The sequence below is a fragment of the Zingiber officinale genome, chromosome 1A (genome assembly GCF_018446385.1).
Source record: "Zingiber officinale cultivar Zhangliang chromosome 1A, Zo_v1.1, whole genome shotgun sequence".
In the NCBI taxonomy this organism is placed as follows: Eukaryota; Viridiplantae; Streptophyta; class Magnoliopsida; order Zingiberales; family Zingiberaceae; genus Zingiber; species Zingiber officinale.
Window position 1 is genome coordinate 155,423,452 of NC_055987.1, and position 21,508 is coordinate 155,444,959.

Consider the following 21,508-nt stretch of genomic DNA (forward strand, 5'->3'; position numbering starts at 1 on the left):
ATGAGAGAGAAAATATAATGAGAGAGAATAAGGAGAGATAAGTGATATGAAAGAAAAAATAAATAAATATATTTTGATATTTGATATTAATGGAAAAAATTTTAGTTTTAAGTCAAGGGTATTTTTGGAATAAGGGAATATTTTGATTGATGAAAATAGGGTAATGACTCATTGAAAGGGAGGTACATGAGAATGAGTCATTACCCAATTTCAAGGATTCATTCCCTTATTTGTATTTCTATTCCTATAATCCAAACATTAACAATGGGAATCAATGATTCCCATTCCCATTCCCCACTCCTATTACCCTAAACTAAACGCCCCCTTAGTATTTTTAATTCGGTTCAGTCGAACCGAACCGTAATCAAGATCCAATCGAACACATTACTTTTCTGCTAGTACGAGTTGGGATACGACCAAGACGACGAGACCTTTGTTGCCATTCACAAGCCGCGCTCCAAGTCTTGCCTCCGTCTTCCCGTCCCGATCGCCGGAACCGGTGCTGGCGTCTCCACCTCATCCATTTCCTCTCTTCCAAATCTCATCTATTTTGTCGACTCTAGAAGGCAACTCCGCTTTCCTGCCATCGCTGCCAAAGCTAGACCAAATAAGCGGGACAAACCCCTCCAAAAACCCTTGGAGGTTGTTGGCTTCGAAGAGGAGACGATAGAGGTAAATGAAACAGAAGGACGAGGAGAGGAAGGTTTCGATTATTTCCCTTCTTCCAATGAATTTAAGGGGGAGCAGGAGGAGGGAGAAATGGAGGTGGATGAATTCTTGAATTCTTCAAGTGGATACAGAAGCAGAGGGAATGAAGAGGACTATGATAGAGATCCAGAGCTGGCGGAGATTCTCGGTAGCTGCTTCGATGACCCCAAGAAGGGCCAATCTCGAGTAACACACTTCAATATCTCATCCAATTATTAGGGTTTAGGGCTTATTGTATTGACATAAAAGGGGGAATCTCTTATAGTTCTAATTTTTATTTTTTCTATATATTAATAGGTTGAGGAGAGAATAAGACGGAAGAAGCACAAGATTTTGCATGCTAAAACTGGGTCTGCTAAACCAATGAAGATCGTCTTCAACAAGTGAGTGACTGTCAATGCCTTTGGCTACTAGATAATCACATTTATTAACACTCTCATGCTGGATTCTTGGGAACTCTTACCTTGTGATATCGAATTTTTTTGTGTGAAATACTTGCAATATTTAATCGGGTTAGGTTGAGGGCGTGAGCCATATATGTGCACAGGTATTGATTCTAGCTAACTTATACTTAACATACGCTATTACTTAGAGTCTCTCATGTTTTAGGGGACCTTTTTTCCCTTCTTTTTTAGTCAATAATACACTAAACATGCATTTTATTAAGCAAGGCGTGGATCTCCTGTCTTGCAAAATCAAAGTATAGTGTAACTGCTCGATCATCAATCAACAGCATGAGTTATTGCTGCTTTAGTGCAAAAATGACCACGCGTCACAGCATTATGGATATGTACCTCAGCATAGACAGAGCATCTTGACATGCTATGGATGTGCTTAAAGATGGCCGCTTGAATCTATTAATGATAAATTGGCTCAAATGAAGTCGAAAGCATGAGTGAGAGAAGGATACTGAACAATATTCTAGTAACTGCACATAAAAGTAATTTGAAAGATCTATATGTCATTGGTAATATATTCTTGTATAGTCAATCCCAAATAGTTGTGATTCATGGCTTTTTGTTATGTATATGTTAGCAAGTTATTTAGCTTAAAACTAATATACTGATCCAAAAGTTTTGAATGGAACTGATATTTATAGATTTTGTAAACTACTTTATCTAACCAGGTGCTTCATTATGCCTTATGTTTCTCCCCCAATTTCTCATAAGATGATTTAGTTCCTTCTCATTTTTTTTTAGATTCTGTGAAACAGTTCTAACTTCTATAAGTTGATTTGTGTCAGGTTTGATTTTTCGAACTCCTACATATGGTTTGAATTCTACAATGTTCCGTTAGCAAAAGACGTTACTTTAATCTGTGATGTAAGTGTATCAAATGAGTCTTCATTGACTTCATTTAGTTACTTCTAGATGAATAATTATGTATACAGACTATTCGATCTTGGCATATAATTGGGCGCCTTGGAGGATGCAACTCGATGAACATGCAGGTACAAAATTTGAACAAACTATCTAGATACGGCTAGGCATGTGCATTTTCAATTGTCTATTATCCTCAATATTCTCGACAGCTCATATCAGTCTAACAAGATGGTTTATGAATCATGTGCTTGACAAGTATTCAGTACTGTTATATCGAAAGGAATAGAGTTCTAGTGTGTTGTGACTTGAATTCCATGAAAAAGGAACAGAGTTGCACCTTGTTCTTTTCGTGATATGTTCACACTCAATGAAGAACATAATTGATGCAATGGTCATGATCTACTCTAGTTGATTGACGAAAAATGATCATCATCCAACACGTTTTGGAATTTCACTCTGTAACAATCAGAAGTGAAAAAGACTTGCTACAGCTTGCATGATATTAAGTAATTCAACTTGGTAAGTAGGAGCTCCATAAGTATGTTACGTACATATTCAATGTATTTAAATTGGACTGAACATTGAGGTTCGTAACTCTGATATGCAATTCAGCTAGAAAGGCAGACCAACTTAAAAAGTAAATTTGAGTTTTCAACTGGATTTCTAGTATGAAACATATGATTAATATTTTTAATTCTCTTCTATTTTATTTTATCTTTTAAAATATATACAGTTATCACAAGCACCGCTTGAGAGTAAAAGACTGAGTTATGATGCTATTCAAGGAGCAAATGTTACTCCAGCAACATTTTACAACATTGGTGATCTGGAGATTCAGGACAATCTGGCAAGGATATGGTAAATCAAACTCTTTTGCATTCTTGAAATCCTTCTCAACTAGGAATATTTTCATAGATTTATATACATTTGTTTTGTATGGATTCTCAATATGATATTTACAGGGTAGACATTGGTACCAGTGAACCTCTGCTGCTGGATGTCCTGATTAATGCGTTGACAAGCATCAGCTCAGAGTAACCTCGAGATCCTTATTTTTCATGAACTCTAAATTTCATTATACATATTACCATGCTACTCTTATGCTAGTGCCAAATGTTCCAAGTTATTCTTCGTTTTCTTTTGTCCATGAGAAGTCCCTCTCAGCAGCCAGTATTGCTGACTGTAATTCCTGGGGTCGCTATTTTGCTAGTTCTTTTATCCAGTGTCTGACGAAGTGATGAAAATTGTCTCCTCGAACCTCAGCTCTGATTTTGTTTATTTATTTATTTTTAAATTTACACAGGAAATTCCTTCTTTTTACGTACCTGGTTAAATGATATCCCTGGCTTCACTAGTTTTTCTTCCTTTTTCAGTTATGTTGGGATCAAACAACTAGTGTTTGGAGGGTCAGAATTTGAGAATTGGAAGGACGATTTGACATCTGAAGATGCCGGTTACCACGTTCACAAGATCTGATATCTGCTTATGGTGATCTCGGGTGGAAAGAACTTTTCTTCACGAATACGTTTTTTGGCATAATGGCATGTCACTACATGGTTCCAACGCTGTTCATGAGAATGAATAGGAACCATGTACAAAGACAAATAGTTTTGATTGCTGATTTATTTATTGTTATCGTTTGAACACATCGACGATTGTTTCGGTGTTCATAAGTTCCGACTTTTTCTAGCAGTCGGGCGACTCTTCTAAGCTAAGAGATGGTAGTCGTAAAAATTGCAAGACATTAAATATGATAAAATATTGCCAAGGGAGAAATGAGCCAATTATGGGTTAAATTGTAAAGAAATGTCGATGTTTGAACTCAAAAGCAAAACAGCAAATTTTGACACATGAAGGCATTTCAAGCTGTCGTAACATCTTTTTTTTTTTTTTTTTTTTTGCCGTTGGTATATTCATTGCACATGTTGACTAGTAGTAGTATAATTATGATAATTAATTAGCTAATACTAATGTATTTTTTTGACAAGTTTAGTAGTAGTATAATTATGATAATAGAATATAATAACAAATTGATGTATCTACTAGTAGAATAGAATTGATATACGTTCTAGAAAATATTGTTGCGTATAAAAAATTAACTAAAATGAAACGAGTGATTCACTTCCATTGGATTCAGCCCTCTGACGATTTTACTAAGGGATGTTTGTATCATGTTAACTCATCGTCGATTGACATGTAAGTTACATTATTTATTAGGAAAATAATTCTTAATTGAATTGAATCTAGAACAGTTGTTAAGATTTATGTTTAGATACAATTTAATTCGAAGAACAACTAAAATAGTAAATTATGTACGTAATGATGGTTCATTTATTACTCGAATCATTAATTAGGTCAACAATTACAATACATGCTTTTTATTCTAAAAAGAATATAAACGTTCAAAAAGAAACCTCTGATATCTGCCTCATGAGAACATGCATATAGTCTTGTAGACTTATACTAGCACCAGAAGTTCTCCACAGTCTAAAAGACAATAAAGATGAATGAAACAAATTTGTATGACGCATGAGGAAAAAGCAACACAAGTTAAATCATAATTGGAGCAAAACAAACCCTAACAGAGCATCTAGTTGGGAGTCTAAAGCAGAATAAAGCAAATGGATGAATGAATAAAATATGAACGATGAAGAGTCGCGGATTATTGAGTTGCCGAGCTAGTATTATTTTTCTTGATGGCAAAAGATGAATACTATCATCCCAACGCTCCCGCCAATCTGTCTCAGTATCAACACGGATTAGATAAATCATAGACGGTTACTAATTTTTGGAATAGTGACTAGCATATAAGGGAGACATTCTACTCTTCTTGAGGAAGTGAAAAGCGATAGAGAGGGCATGAACAGCTCTGCTCCAGCCATTTCTTCAGACACGCCGCATGAAAGAGGTAACTGCAAGGCATCGTCAATACTGGAGCTGCCATCTCGAAATCCTCCAGACATATGGAACAAGAGTCCGGTTCCTCAGCATCGACCGTCTTGAGGCCCCCTCCACCATCGTAGTAGATGCTGGCCTGGAACCTCTGTTGAAGTGGGCGTTGTTGTGGTCCTCGCTCTAGGAAAACAGAGCAAACTCATCCGGAGGCAGCCATATCTGGAGGCGACTGATGCCCGAAGACGCGAAGGGGACAAAAATGATGGAATATATCTCCATCAAAACAACACTCATCATGGGTAGTCAACGGACAGTGGAGGATGTATAGTCGCGAAATGCCTCTGCAAGAAGATCTAGGTTAGCGCGCCGCACGTAATTGGCCACCACACGAGCCAACATCACCCGTGTTTCCCTTTCCCATGCCTGCTGTTGCATGAGTAGATAGAAAGGTTGGTGGATGACGAAGCCAACACTCTCTCTCGGGTGCTCCGGAGAAGGAAATGTCCGTCGACAGAAGCGGATGATCAATCGGGGTGTCGGGGCTATCGACGCTCGAACCAAGCGATCTAGCTGAACACGTGCCCGCGCCATCACACACAGTTCCACGCCACCTGAGATTGCTATCCAAGGAGGAAGATCGACCAGAACAACGCCCTTGACGGGGGAGGCGGCCGTCGGAGGTGAAGGTCTCATCGATGGGAGTTGATTAACAAGTGGCGGTGGAAGTGTACTACTCTACCGACATTATATATATATAAAGCAAACATGAATCCGTTGGTTCTTCTTCAATCGGAACCGTTAACTTCAATTTATTTTAATGGAAATTTTATGTCCGATCATTCAAATCAAGCCACATGTTGCTCTTGAGGACATTGATAGGCAACTGGACCTATTATTTATTGTTATTTTAGGTAGTTAGGACGCAAATTACAGTTACAACTGGGTTTCCGATCATTCAAATCAAGCCACATGTTGCTCTTGAGGACATTGATAGGCAACTGGACCTATTATTTATTGTTATTTTAGGTAGTTAGGACGCAAATTACAGTTACAACTGGGTTAATAATTGCACTATATCTTGTTGGATCTAGAACAACGGTTATTTTAGTTATATGTAATTTGATTCCAACAACAATAATCAGTCAACATTATTTAATACCAAAAAAGTAAATATCATCAGAATCTGGATAGGATTCATTTTTTTAAAATAAATAAATAAATTATGACAGTCATTCCTAATTAATTCTAGTTGGGTCAATCTGCAGCAGACTACATAATTCATTCCTACTTGTTTGGGGTTCTATTATCTTCATATTTGTTTGTTGACAGTGCATATTATGGCAGACATTTCTTAATTATTATTATTTTTTTCAATCACACTACTAGCCACCGTTCCTAATTCTAATGGGGTCAATTTATAATAATATATTACGATAATTCTCATTAATTATTGGTCAAAAATAGATGCTAAATGTTATCGGTAACCAAATTAATTAGGTTACTAAACGAAGTCAGATAGATTCTTCCAAATCTAATCGAGTAGAGTTTTTTTATTGAAATTATTTCGATTGAGCTAGGGTTCAACGGAAATAACATTCATCGTAAAATTACAGATCATAATTTTAAAGAGATAAGATCGTACAATCTTGATGAGTTTTTCATAACAATTTCTTGTACAGCAGCATCCACTGTCTAGAGAGTAATCAAATTGTAACTAAAGATTTCTCAATTGATCATGAAATAACATCGATATTCATCAAATTGATGTTCTCATCCATCAAATAGACTAACGTAGCAAAAGAGTAGTAATGCAATTACAAATGATATCGATCATCATTAAACAAGCCAAGGAATGAATGAATAGAGGAATCTCTTTAATTTTCTCAGTTATGTTGCAGTAGATCGATCCAGTCGCTACTCTGCGGTGGGAAGTGAGAATCTACAGAGGGGGCAAGAATTTCTCCGTCGCAACCACTCCTTCAGACATCCCTTGTGAAACAAATGGCCGCAAGGCATTGCCAGAGCCTGAGTCATCACCTTGAAATCGTCGAGGCAGATGGAACACGAGGTATCTTCTGCTGTCGTAGTGACCATCTGGAGCCCCACCATCGCCGCTGTGGACGCCGGCCTTGGCCCTTTGTTGAACTGGACGAAGTTGATATCTTGGTCACCTCCGAAAAAATATTCATTGGCATCCCGAGGAATCAAATAGCGAAGGCGGCCGGTAGAAGCGGAAGGAGTGACAGGGATTTCAATGATGGAAAAGAACTCCATAGAGACCAACTCCGTGATTGGAAATCGGTCGAACACCGTGTAGGTGTATCTTCGGAAAGCTTGAGCGAGAAGGTCGAGGTCGGCGGGGCTCACGTGATTCGCCGCTACATGGAAGAACATCTGCTCCGTCTGCTCCTCCCAGGTGGGCCGATGGCTGATGTGGCAGTAGGGCTGGGGGATGGTGAAATGAGCGCAGTCGGCAGTAACGTGGTCGGAAGACGAAGAAAGCGTCTGGCGGCAGAAGTGCGAGATGAATTGGGGCTCTATGTCTTGATGAGGCTGTAAGAGTTGTGTCACCACTCGTGCCTTAATGCGAAGAGTGACGTCAGCTGTGTCGGCCGCCCAGCCAGGTATCTCCCTCGATGAGACGGAGGCGTCTGCGTTGATCCTCCTGGAGTTGGCTGAAGCCGCAGGTTCCATGAAGAAGGAGATGAGAAGAGAAGCCGTAGTTTAGGAGAAGCTGTGAAAGAAAGAATTGATGGGGTAGATTGAGATAGGGTGGTCTCGTTTAATTTATATAGAATCCTCATTTCATCAAATGAAATCTGTTAAATTAGATTACTATTGTATTCCTAATAATTCGGATTAGACAGCTGTTAGGAATTTCAACGTAATAGTATTATTTCAACTTGTAAAATAAAAAATAAATAAATAATAATAATAATAATAACACATAGGCAACGTTGATTAGTAAACGAGTCAAATTACTTGTCGATAGTATTCTACATATTCGGAACTAAAAAAATAATAAATAAACATAAATGAACGGAGGAAAAGAAATTAGAAGTAGACCGGTTGATGGTACTGATATTTTATTCATAGATTTTATTTTAAATTTTAAATAAAGTACCTAAAATTTTTTTAGGTCAGTGATACTATCCATTTCCTAAATATATAATTCAAAGATTTTATTTTAAATTTTAAATAAAATAACTAAAATTTGTTTACATCAGCTATACTATCCCTTCTCTAAATTATATATTTATAAATAATAATTTTCTAAATTTAGCGACTGAATTCAATTCCTAAACATTATACGGAGGGAGAAAAAATAAGGAAGCTGATATATGATATATTAAAAAAATAAATATTTAAATTTAATAAATAATATTTTTACTTTAAATTATACATTTTAGATAGAAAAATTGGTATGAATGCTTTAGAGTCAGTCACCGGCGGTGAGGAATGAAGCAGAGCAACAAGAAGACCACTGTAGCGTAAACAGTGTATATCGCATACCTCCGCCGATACTTGGACCCCTTTTTATATAGAACTCCGGCAGCGCACGTGCACGCTTCCCAAGGTAAGCACACTTCTCAAAGCTTTCCATGAAAAGACGTGTCAGTAAAGTGTCCCTGACACAATACCTTAACGGGCCGAGCATATCTCTGAAGTGACAGTGGAAGCTTTCGCTGTACGAACTTCTGGCAGTCCATGCTCGGTGTCAGCGGCACCAACTCCCAAAAGGATATTACTGGATATCAGGAGTGTACTGTTAGGCCGAGCAAGTTGGTCGCTCGGCCGGAATTCCCCCACACTGGTGTCACGTCTGGTCGGCCTTGCTGCCCCGTGTGTGTCTACTCGGCCGAAGATCTACTTTATTATTGCTAAATCTGATATTGGGCCGAGTGAGGTAGCCGCTCGGTCGAAATTGATTTCTTCTCATTAAACTCTACTATTTGGTCGAGCGGGGTAGCCGCTTGTCTCGGCTTCTGCACATTGTCTCTGAGCGTTGGTTGTTTCCTATTGCCAGGCCGAGCGAGATAGCCGCTCGACCGAAGTTGAACTCTGCACGTCAATCTATGCTGTGTGGCCGAGCGAGGTAGCTGCTCGGCTTCTGCACATTGTCTCCCATGAGCATCGGTTGTTTGATTGCTCCCCGTGTCGAAGGCGACATCGGTCGGAGCCTTCTCCCCGGTTGGGGCATACTTCGCCCGACCGACCGATGTCATCTATGCGTTGTCCGCTTTGACTTTGACCTCCTTCGACTTCCACCGTGGCAACAATGTGGGGCCCTTCATCATTACCGCATCAATAATAATAATATAGTTTTTTTTATCTAACTCAGTAGATAAGTTTTCAAAATACTAAAATCACGTATCATAGTTTCAAAATCACCAAATCACGTACCCACTTCCCGTTTTACCCTCGTCCTCAAATTAATTCGATTGGAAAAACAAATCAGTTGAATCGATTTTATTCTGTTTGAAAAATCCATCAGTCGGTTTCGACCAAAATCGACTGATGGACATAGAGATCTCGGAATGATATGAAATCAATTCCTATATGTTTGTCTAGTTCTCTTAATTGTAAAAAATGTTATCAAATATCAATTTGACCCAATATATTGAGAGGATTGATTTTTTGAACATACATTAGCTTTTCGAATACATTCGTGTTAAAAAAAAATCATTGCTCTCAATATATTGTGTTAAATTGATATTTGATAGTATTTTTACAATCAAGAGAACTAAACGAATACATAGAAATTGGTTTCATGTCATTTCAAGGTCTTTAGGTTCATCAGCTGATTTAAGTCGAAACCGACTGATGGACCTAGAGATCTTGAAATGATATAAAACAAGTTTATTTTTTTTGAAACTAAGACCAAATAAATGTAAATAAAATCAATATAGGTTCATTTGGCCAAAATCGGTTGATAGACCTAGAGAGCCCAGAATGAAGTGAAACCAGATCCTATGAGTTCTTTTAGTTCTTATGATTATATCAATTCTCTCAAATATCAATTTGACCCAATAAATTGATAGCAGTGATTTTTTGAACACGAATTAATTTTTTAAATATATTCATATTATAAAAAACACCGCTCTAATATATTAGGTCAAATTAATATTTGATAGCATTTTTACAATTAGGAGAACTAGACGAACACATAGGAACTGGTTTCATGTCATTTTGAGATCTCTAAGTCTATCAACTAGTTTCAGCAAAAATCGACTGATGGATATACATACCTCAAAATGACATGAAACCAATTCCTATATGTTCGTCTAGTTTTTCTGATTGTAAAAATATTATCAAACATCAATTTCACCGAATATATTGAGAGCAGTAATTTTTTAAACATGAATTAATTTTTTGAATACATTCGTATTTAAAAAAATCACTGCTCTCAATATATTAAGTCAAATTAATGTCCAGAAATGGTTATTGTTCTAATATCCAAGAAGGCCTAGTGTTTTGCCACAACATGAAAACCAATTATTGAAATGAATATTTTATAAACTAATTGTTAAATAGTTAACTGTTATTAGTTTTTTTTGCCCAATCTAAAAATATTTGTTAATTACTCAAAAGGGTAATTTTTAAAATTTAAGTTTTTTTTGGAATTTATTTTCTACTTAAGTTAACTCCTTTGTGTAAAATTTTATATCTGCTTTATATATGTCTGTTCAACCTCTATTAAAATTTTTCAATACCTAAAAATATTTTTCAAATTATTTTTTTAAAATCTGTTTATAACTTATTAAAGCCCAAATTTTGTCAAAATTTAAACTTTCATGATTTTCTGGATGATTGTTATAATATTATTTCCCCTTAGACTTTGTTTTAGACTTATTTCCAAGTCATTTTAAAGTACCCCATTTTTTATGTGATCAAAGGGGGAAAAGTTGAGGTTAAGTCTAGGGGGAGAGTATTCATTTAATTTTTGCATATTGCAAAATTTATTACTTGGTTATTAGTTTTTTGTGTTCTTTTTTACCCTAACTTAACTTGGACTGTTTACATCAAAAAGAGGGAGATTATAAGTACCCTATGGAAGTTTTGATGTGATCAACCAAATTAGATTTAAGTCCTGTTGTGTTTTGATGCCCTGGGTTTAAGTGTGTAGGAACTTAGGAGTACAAGAAGTCGAGCGAAAGACACAGCTAGTGAGAAGGACGACACGGGAGTGAGTCGACAGGCTCGATGCGTCTGAGGGACAAGGTGCTACGGAAGAGTATGCTGGCGAACGAGAAGGAAGTGAGTGGTGGTTCCGAGGGATGAGAACCCGGAGCGGAAGACTGCTCAAAGGCCGAAAAATGGGTTCGGGTGAGCCTTATTCTGGATGGCCGAAATCACCCAAGCGAGCGGAACCGAAGCGGAAGACTTAGACCCAAGCGAGCGGAACCAGAGTGAAAGGCCCGGATCGAGAAGTCAACAGGTAACATGACTTGGTCCAGGTGCCTGGATCACCCTGGGGAGCTGGAATAGCAATGTTTTTGCACCTGGAATTGAAAGTTTATCAAAACATGTGTTGTCGCGATCCAGTGCGACATGAATAAAATTATGTCCACGTCTAGGCGCCCGGAACCCTTCCAAGCGCTCCGATCAGGGATATAAATGCAACCTTGATCCCAGAAGCTAAAGACAACACCTGTACTCAATTCTCTTTCTGTTTATCTTTTTAATTAAGTGCTTCAACTGCTGTAAGAGGCTTCTCTACTTGAAGAAGAATTTTAGTGAGCTTTACTTGCCTTGGATTAAAAACCACCTAGGTTGTAGCCAAGTAAATAATCTACCTCTTTTTTTCTTTAATTAAGTTTCTTTTTATGCAAGTGTTTCTTAATTTAGCTTGAAAAGACGAGAAAAGTCTTATTTTTATTTCAGGCTATTCACTCCCCTCTAGCCAGCCACCAAGGGCCCAATACAAAGTTATTGACTAACACATGAACCATCATTTCTTATTACGAGATAAAGAGATTTATTTAACTTGGAACTGTTTGTGTTGCATATATACATAGTTGCAAGAAAGGGGATTACGTGTTAAGTAATGAGATTACTTATCGAAAAGTTATGTTTATTATTTTTTCTAAATAGTATATATTATAAATCATCTTTACCTCTAATAAGAGTTTTTTTTTGATGTTCAGGATTTTAATGAAGAGGGATTATAGAAGTTATCTCTATATCATAAGGAGTTGTTCTTTAGACTTTCTCTTGTGTAACTTTCATGGAAATAATAGTTTTTTTTTCTTATCAAATTAATAATGGATATTTAGATATTTTTATTATTGGATGAATAATGTTGGTATGAAACCTACAGATTGACTTGTAAGTTACAAAATATTAGAATTTTAGAGAAAGTTTCTTTTCTTTCTGAAATGACAATTCAATTAATCTAATCTAGATTAATTTGTATTGTAAATGTTATTTTAAGATTATTCATTTTCAAAAATGGTGCATCTAACAAGTCAAAACATTAGGGCCAGTAATTTACTGTTTTCACTTCTATTTGACACAGCACATTACAATCTCAATTTAGAATCTTTAGTTTTTTTAGAGGATAAGATAAAACATTTGAGATAAAAAATTAACTGTTTTAAATACTTTTGAGATAATTGAACAACTGTCTTATCACTATCTTAAATAGCATTTGAGATAGTACAATTGTCTCAATATTTTTTTTTTGAGATGCTTGTATTGGGGACAACTACATTATTCTCTCATCATTGTCTTAAAAATATTTTGAGACACTAAATTTATAATTTAAGATATATTTTGCTTTGGGGACGACTACTTCATCCTTTGCCAAGAGCTCCTCGCACCTGGTTTCCATTACCTGAGAATGGAACCTTCTTGCAACCAATGAGAGGGCGCCACATGTCCTCCATCACCTGATAGTTCCTAACAGCCGACATTCACTAACATCGGTCAGGCTCCAGAGGTACGCATTGTCATATGAAAAGGGAGGTCCTCTCCCTTAAGTAGGTACGCACACATTCACACTCGTCTTCCAAAGTTTTTTTTCCTTCCTACACTATTCTTCGGGGAAAAGGTACTTGATTTGAGCGTCAGAGGGCCTGCGCAAGGGATTTTTTCTCTAGTTTCCGGTCTCTATCGTTACGTGTTCTTGTCTGAGGGTGCGCAGAGCCTAAGTACCGCCGATCTCGTCATCACGTTCTTGAGCTCCATGTGGAGGTCCGTTTTTCTGGTACACATATGCTAGGTGTGTACAAGTCGTCTGTCCGTTAACACCGACGCCATCTCAGCCGACTTTCGTCTGACTCAGATTCTGGACAGGATCAGACACGATTGACTCATTTGACACCATTATTTAAAATTATTCAATATTAATTCCTCATAGAGGAAAAGAGGATCTATTATTTGTAAAATATTTCATCATCCATCTTAATTCAATTATTTCATCTTCCACTGACAAAGTGCACGCACCACTCCCTTTCAGGTGAAGGACGAAGCATTCAATCTAATTTTATGTTATTCCAATTGAAATAAAGCAAATGCAAAAAAACGAAGAAAAGAAACCACAAGAGGAAATTAATGTAGAATTTGGTATGAGCATGAGTAAAATCTAACGAATCATATTTAATTTGCAAAGAATTTACTAACTAATCACGAAGTAAAAAACATTTGTACCATGCCTGACGTCAATATGCTCTTAATCATAATTGGAGCAAATGAAACCCTAATTAAACAGAGCATATAGCAAGGATCCTAAAGCAGAAGAAAGCAAATGGAAGAATGAATATGAGATATATGAACAGTGATGAATCGCGGATCATTGAGCCGTTGAGTTATTATTGTTCTTGAGGAAGCGAAAAGCGGCAGAGAGGGCATGAACAGCTCCGCTCCGCTCCAGCCAGTTCTTCAAACGCGCCGCATGGAAGAGATGACTACAAGGCATCGCCAACACTGGAGCCGCCATCTCGAAATCCTGCAGACATATGGAATAAGAGTCCGGTTCCTCGGTGGTGACCGTCTTGAGACCCTCCATCGCCGCTGCAGATGTTGGCCACCGTTCCTAATTCTAATGGGGCCAATTTATAATAATAAATTACGATAATTCTCATTAATTATTGGTCAAAAATAGATGCTAAATGTTATCGGTGACCAAATTAATTAGGTTACTAAACGAAGTCAGATAGATTCTTCCAAATCTAATCGAGTCTAGTTTTTTGATTGAAATTATTTCGATTGAGCTAGGGTTCAACGGAAATAACATTCATCATAAAAATTACAGGCCATAATTTTAAAGAGACAAGATCGTACGGTCTTGATGAGTTTTTCATAACAATTTCTTGTGCAGCAGCATTCATAGTTTAGAGAGTAATCAAATTGTAACTAAGGATCGGATTTCTCAATTGATCATGAAATAACATCAATATTCATCAATTTGATGTTCTCATCCATCAAACAGACCAACGTAGCAAAAGAGTAGTAATGTAATTATAAATGATAAACAAGCCAAGGAATGAATGAATAGAGGAATCTCTTTAATTTTCTCAGTTATGTTGCAGTAGATCGATCCAGTCGCTACTCTGCGGTGGGAAGTGAGAATCTGCAGAGGGGGCAAGAATTTCTCCGTCGCAGCCACTCCTTCAGACATCCCTCGTGAAACAAATGACCGCAAGGCATTGCCAGAGCCTGAGTCATCACCTTGAAATCTTCGAGGCAGATGGAGCACGAGGTATCTTCTGCTGTCGTAGTGACCATCTGGAGCCCCACCACCGCCGCTGTGGATGCCGGCCTCGGCCCTTTGTTGAACTGGACGAAGTTGATATCTTGGTCGCCTCCGAAAAAATATTCATTGGCCTCCCGAGGAATCAAATAGCGAAGGCGACCGGTAGAAGCGGAAGGAGTGACGGGGATTTCAATGATGGAAAAGAACTCCATAGAGACCAACTCCATGATTGGAAATCGGTCTAACACCGTGTACGTGTATCTTCGGAAAGCTTGAGTGAGAAGGTCGAGGTCGGCGGGGCTCACGTGATTCGCCGCGACATGGAAGAACATCTGCACCGTCTGCTCCTCCCAGGTGGGCCGATGGCTGATGTGGCAGTAGGGCTGGGGGATGGTGAAATGAGCGCAGTCGGCAGTAACGTGGTCGGAAGACGAAGAAAGCGTCTGGCGGCAGAAGTGCGAGATGAATTGGGCTCTATGTCTTGATGAGGCTGTAAGAGCCGTGTCACCACTCGCGCCTTAATGCGAAGAGTGATGCCGGCTGTGTCGGCCGCCCAACCAGGTATCTCCCTCGATGAGATGGAGGCGTCTGCGTTGATCCTCCTGGAGTTGGCTGAAGCTGCAGGATCCATGAAGAAGGAGAAGTAGAGAAGCGGTAGTTTAGGAGAAGTTGTGAAAGAAAGAATTGATGGGATAGATTGAGATAGGGCGGTCTCGTTTAATTTATATAAAATCCTCATTTCCTAAAATGAAGTCAGTTAAATTAGATTACTATTGGATTCCTAATAATTCGGATTAGACAGCTGTTAGGAATTTCAACGTAATAGTATTATTTCAACTTATAATAATAATAATAATAATAATAATAATTGTGGCAAATAATAATAATAATAATAATAATAATAATAATAATACATAGGCAACGTTGATTAGTAAACGAGTCAAATTACTTGTCGATAGTATTCTACAGATTCGGAACTAAAAAAATAATAAATAAACATAAATGAACGGAGGAAAAGAAATTAGAAGTAGACCCATTGATGGTACTGATATTTTATTCACAGATTTTATTTTAAATTTTAAATAAAGTACCTAAAAAATTTTTAGGTCAGTGATACTATCCATTTCATAAATATATAATTCAAAGATTTTATTTTAAATTTTAAATAAAATAACTAAAATTTTTTTACATCAGCTATACTATCCATTTTCTAAATTATATATTTATGAATAATAATTTTCTAAATTTAGCGAATGAATTCAATTCCTAAACATTATACGGAGGGAGAAAAAAAATAAGAAAGCTGATATATGATATATTAAAAAAATAAATATTTAAATTTAATAAATAATATTTTTACTTTAAATTATACATTATAGATAGAAAAATTGGTATGAATGCTTTAGAGTCAGTCACCGGCGGTGAGGAATGAAGCAGAGCAACAAGAAGACACTGTAGCGTAAACAGTGAATATCGCATACCTCCGCCGATATTTGGGTCCCCTTATATATAGAGCTCCGGCAGCGTACGTGCACACTTCCCAAGGTAAGCATGCTTCTCAAAGCTTTCCATGAAAAGACGTGTCAGTAAAGTGTCCTTGACACAGTACCTTAACGGGCCGAGCATATCTTTGAAGTGACAGTGGAAGCTTTCATAGTACGAACTTCTGGCAGTCCATGCTAGGTGTCGGCGACACCAACTCCCAAAAGGATATTACTGGATATCAGGAGTGCACTGTTAGGCCGAGCAAGTTGGCCGCTCGACCGGAATTCCCCCGCACTGGTGCCATGTCTGGTGCCAGACCCTTGCTGCCCCCTGTGTGTCTCTACTCGCCCGAAGGTCTACTTTGTTATTATCGAAGCTGATACTGGGCCGAGCGAGGTAGCCACTCGACCGAAGTTGATTTCTTCTCATTAAACTCTGCTGTTTGGTCGAGCGGGGTAGCCGCTTGGCTCGGCTTCTGCACATTGTCTCTAAGCGTCGGTTGTTTCCTATTGCTAGGCCGAGCGGGATAGCCACTCGACCGAAGTTGAACTCTGCACCTCAAGCTATGCTATGTGGCCGAGCGAGGTAGCCGCTCGGCTCAGCTTCTTCACATTGTCTCCCTTGAGCATCGGTTGTTTGATTGCTCCTCGTGTCGAAGGCGAAGTCGGTCGGAGCCTTCTCCTCGGTCGGGTCATACTTCGCCCGATCGGCCGATGTCATCTATGCGTTGCCCGCTTTGACTTTAACCTCCTTCGACCTCCACCATGGCAACGAGGTGGGGCCCTTCATCATTACCGCATCAATAATAATAATATAGTTTTTTTTACCAAACTCAGTAGATAAGTTTTCAAAATACTAAAATCACGTACCCACTTCCCGTTTTACCCTCATCCTCAAACAATTCGATTGGAAAAATAAATCAGTTGAATCGATTTTATTCTGTTTGAAAAATCCGTTAGCCGGTTTCGACCAAAATCGACTGATGGACATAAAGATCTCGGAATGATATGAAATCAATTCCTATACGTTTGTTTCTCTTAATTGTCAAAAATGCTATCAAATATCAATTTGACCCAATATATTGAGTGCATTGATTTTTTGAACATAAATTACCTTTTCGAATAAATTAGTGTTCAAAAAATTATTGCTCTCAATATATTGTGTTAAATTGATATTTGATAGTATTTTTTACAATCAATAGATCTAGACGAATTCATAGAAATTGGTTTCATGTCATTTCAAGGTCTCTAGGTCCATCAGCTGATTTAAGCCGAAACCGGCTGATGGACCTAGAGACCTTGAAATGATATAAAACCAGTTTATTTTTTAGAAACTATGACCAAATAAATGTAAATAAAATCAATATAGGTTCATTTCTAGTTCTTAGGATTATATCAAATCTCTCAAATATCAATTTAACCCAATATATTGATAGCAGTGATTTTTTGAATACGAATTAATTTTTTAAATATATTCATATTTTAAAAATCTCCGCTCTAATATATTAGGTCAAATTAATATTTGATAGCATTTTTACAATTAGGAGAACTAGATGAATACATTGGAACTGGTTCATATCATTTCGAGATCTCTAAGTCCATCGGCCAGTTTCGACCAATATCAACTGATTGATATACTAACTTCAAAATGACATGAAACCAGTTCCTATATGTTCGTTTAGTTCTCCCGATTGTAAAAATGCTATCAAACATCAATTTCACCAAGTATATTGAGAGCAATAATTTTTTAAACATAAATTAATTTTTTGAATACATTCGTATTTAAAAAAATCACCGCTCACAATATATTAAGTCAAATTAATGTCTAGAAATGGTCATTATTCCAATGTCCAAGAAGGCCTAGTGCCTAGGCCTTGCCACAACATGAAAGCCAATTATTAAAATGAATGTTTTATAAACTAACAATTAAATAGTTAACTGTTATAAGTTTTTTTTGTCCAATCTGGAAATATTTGTTAGTTACTCAAAAAGATAGTTTTTAAAATTTAAGTTTTTTTTGAAATATATTTTCTACTTAAGTTAACTCCTTTGTGTAAAATTTTATATTTTTTATATATATGTCTATTCAACCCGTATTAAATTTTTTCAATACCTAAAAATATTTTTCAAATTATTTTTTAAAAATCCGTTTATAACTTATTAAAGTCCAAATTTTGTCGAAATTTAAGCTTTCATGATTTTCTGGATAATTGTTATAATATTATTCCACCTTAGACTTTGTTTTAGACTTATTTCCAAGTTATTTTAAAGTATCCTATTTTATATGTGATCAGTGGGGGAAAAGTGGAGGTTAAGTCTAGGGGGAGGGTATTTATTTAATTTTTTGCATATTGTAAAATTTATTACCTGGTTAATAGTTTTTTGTGTTCTTTTTACCCTAACTTAACTTGGGTGGTTTACATCAAAAAGGGGAGATTGTAAGTACTCCATGGAGGTTTTGATGTGATCAACCAAGTTAGAGTTAAGTCTTGTTGTGTTTTGATGCCCTGAGTTTAAGTGTGTTGGAACTTAGAGGAAGTCGAGCGAAAGACGTAGCTAGCGAGAAGGACGGCACGGGAGTGAGTCGACAGGCTCGATGCGTCTGAGGGACAAGGTGCTACGGAAGAGTACGCCGGCGAACGAGAAGGAAGTGAGCGGTGGTTTAGAGGGATGAGAATCCGGAGCGGAAGACTGCTCAAAGGCCGAAAAATGAGTTCGGATGAGCCTTATTCCGGATGGCCAAAATCACCCAAACAAACGGAACCGGATAGGAAGACTCAGACCCAAGCAAGCGGAACCAGAGCGAAAGACCCGGAATGAGAAGTCAACAGGAAAGTTCACTCTGTTGGTTCCTTTCTGGATAATTAGGATTAGACATCTGCTAAATAAAATTTTATGCCAAATATTCGGACTAAGAAAATCCACTGGATTCAATATCTAATAACAGAAAAATTTGAAAAAAAATGAGGCGGTAACCGAAAAAGGTTGACTATTGACATTGTTAAATTGTTTTTATTTTTTTTGTTTTTCAATCAGAATGCTTGATTAAGACATTAATTCATTTCTAATTGGGTCAATCTAAATCCAATCAAGACTGAATTGGTTCTTTGATTAAAAATGAAACTAAAATCATGGACTAAATTATAACGCAACATAATTTTGTTCTTTTGAATTAGATGAGGTAAAATGAGAAGAAGATGATTCCATTAAATTAGATGTTCTTTTGAATTTTGTCCCAAATTATCTTCATAATTGTGTGTTCATGAACTCTAATGTTTAAGTACTTTATGTGTACTTTATAGTTTGTTAATGGAATACACATTCAAAAAATTAAATAGCATAATTCTTTAATATTTGAAGCTACATTAGTAATTGTATAAATATAAAATTTATTTATGACACTGATATGAAGCATAAAGGTGGGATCCGATAAGGCTAGACAGTCAGAAGTCAAAGGGACATGACAGTCAAGGACTGTCTAAAATTAAGGGGACGTGGTGGTTAGAAGTTAAATGGACGTGACAATCAGCAGTTAGGAGGAGACACTACAAAAAAATAGGTGTTTTTGAATCGGTCTTTTTGAAGCGTTTGAATAACCGCATCGAATGAGTAAAGGTTTAGAAGCGGTTACGTACTTTCCGCTGCAATAGATTTTCCGTAGAAGCAGTCATGATATATCGCTTCTATTTAGCACATTTAGATGTGGTTTTATATTTTGCTTCTAAAAGAATCCTTTTGAAGCAGTTGGAACCACTCCTAAAAATAATAGGTTTTATTTAAGCATATATAAATAGAAGAGTTCACGTTTATTTAGACATTAACAACTCACCTATTTCATTGCTTCAATCGGTCGACAGGGGCGGATCCAGATATAATTTTTAACGAGGGCTAACAAATTTTATTTTACAACAATAGATATATTTAATAATAAAAAAATTTAATTTGACATCATATAAGGATAAAAATACTAAATTAATAAATTACAAAATTACTATTAAACTATTGCTTATTAAAGTATTGGTTAATACTTGGTGACATAATACAAAAATTGAGATAATTGCATCTTGATTTTTCATCTTTTGAAAATACTGTAATATTTCAATTGTTGAAAAGATATCCTTTTTAATGAATACGACTAGACTATCATTTATTCACTCATTTTTAATTTTGTTACGGGGAGAGAAGAGAGGCGAAAAATGGAAACGAATCCAACTAACTAGTTTTGTTTTGTTTTCTAATAGGTTGGGAAATAAGGAGCACAAAGAATATATTATAATACCACCGTTAAGTGTAAAACTATAAATTTTGTCAAATGGATATTTTGTTTTCATTGTTGATTTAAACTTTGTCAAGTGTTTACTATAAATTTTACCAATCTTAATAAATTTATGAGCTCATTTTAGTTATTATTAATAAATTCTACTAGATATTCATAGAATGAAAAAATTGGCTAAGTGTAAAACTCGGCAAGGTTTACTCTTCAAGTCGATCGTGTTTTTAAGTCTACCAATTCATGGGCAAACAACGTCATTATCAAGTTTATTTACTTTGTAGATTTTTTTGTACCATCTACTAAGTTCAGACGACCATTAATTAATTAAATTGGTATTTGATGAGGGGATTGATGAGATTTTATTTAACTAAATGAAATCCTTGTAAAATTGAAAAGATTTATTAGGATTTGTGCTATGGAGAAAATATAATTACTTTTAATATTATTTTTTTTTTATATCTATCTCGTAAATTTTATATTACTTCTTCAAAATCATAAAATATTATTTTTTTAATCATGTACAGTAATTTACCGTTATTGGACTCATAGCTTAAATTCTCTATATACTATTACCATATTTTCTTACATCTAATTTAATAATCTAATATTTTATAAAGTTAAAAATGGTATGCCTTAATTAAAAAGAGATTTTGGAAAATGAAAAGACTCTTATTTGTTGCCTAAAAGAACGTGGAAAAAACAAAACGGCGCCATCTTATTCAAAATCCTGCATTAGTATTTGATATTCCCACTTGTAAGCTTTTTTTTTGAGAAAATCTGCCTGTGTAGTAAATCTACCTCACAATCGATTTTTTCCGTCTTGTGGAAAGAAAATCTCTGCTCTACCCTAAGTTACAATTCGTTTACAAATTCTGGAGGTAAATACTCTTAACATTATGTTTTAAACGAGTTTGGTGTTCAGATAGCTAATGAACTTTTGTAAATCTTTCATAAAATTTCTTTTATATTGTGAAGGATTATGAGCAGTGATTCTTTTAATATTGTGTTTGTTCTTTATTTGGTTGTAACTATTTTTCTTTTGAGATTGGAATGTAGAAGTTGTTCCCTAGGAGAGAAATTTTCATAAGTGTTATTATCCATCCAAGTTCATGACCAATGTTCATAGAAA

The 21,508-nt window shown here is 36.2% G+C and overlaps 2 protein-coding genes across 2 annotated transcripts; one reads left to right on the forward strand and one right to left on the reverse strand.

Moving 5' to 3' along the window:
- Positions 1–391: 391 nt before the first annotated feature.
- On the forward strand, positions 392–3,676 carry LOC122038114. Its single transcript, XM_042597719.1, has 7 exons — positions 392–894; positions 1,006–1,091; positions 1,952–2,030; positions 2,099–2,158; positions 2,764–2,888; positions 2,993–3,064; positions 3,404–3,676. The coding sequence occupies exons 1-7, from the start codon at positions 760–762 to the stop codon at positions 3,504–3,506; spliced, it is 660 nt and encodes a 219-aa protein (XP_042453653.1). The 5' UTR covers positions 392–759; the 3' UTR covers positions 3,507–3,676.
- A 10,798-nt stretch (positions 3,677–14,474) lies between these two features.
- LOC122005415 (E3 ubiquitin-protein ligase RING1-like) lies at positions 14,475–14,954 on the reverse strand. The gene has a single exon (XM_042560450.1). The coding sequence runs from the start codon at positions 14,952–14,954 to the stop codon at positions 14,475–14,477; it is 480 nt and encodes a 159-aa protein (XP_042416384.1).
- Between the last annotated feature and the right edge of the window lie 6,554 nt (positions 14,955–21,508).

Coding starts and splice junctions, on each gene's coding strand:
- LOC122038114 (XM_042597719.1), top strand. CDS start 760: ATGGAGGTGGATGAATTCTTGAATTCTTCAAGTGGATACAGAAGCAGA. Junction 895..1,005: donor CCAAGAAGGGCCAATCTCGA/GTAACACACTTC, acceptor ATATATTAATAG/GTTGAGGAGAGAATAAGACG. Junction 2,889..2,992: donor GACAATCTGGCAAGGATATG/GTAAATCAAACT, acceptor TGATATTTACAG/GGTAGACATTGGTACCAGTG.
- LOC122005415 (XM_042560450.1), bottom strand. CDS start 14,954: ATGTTCTTCCATGTCGCGGCGAATCACGTGAGCCCCGCCGACCTCGAC.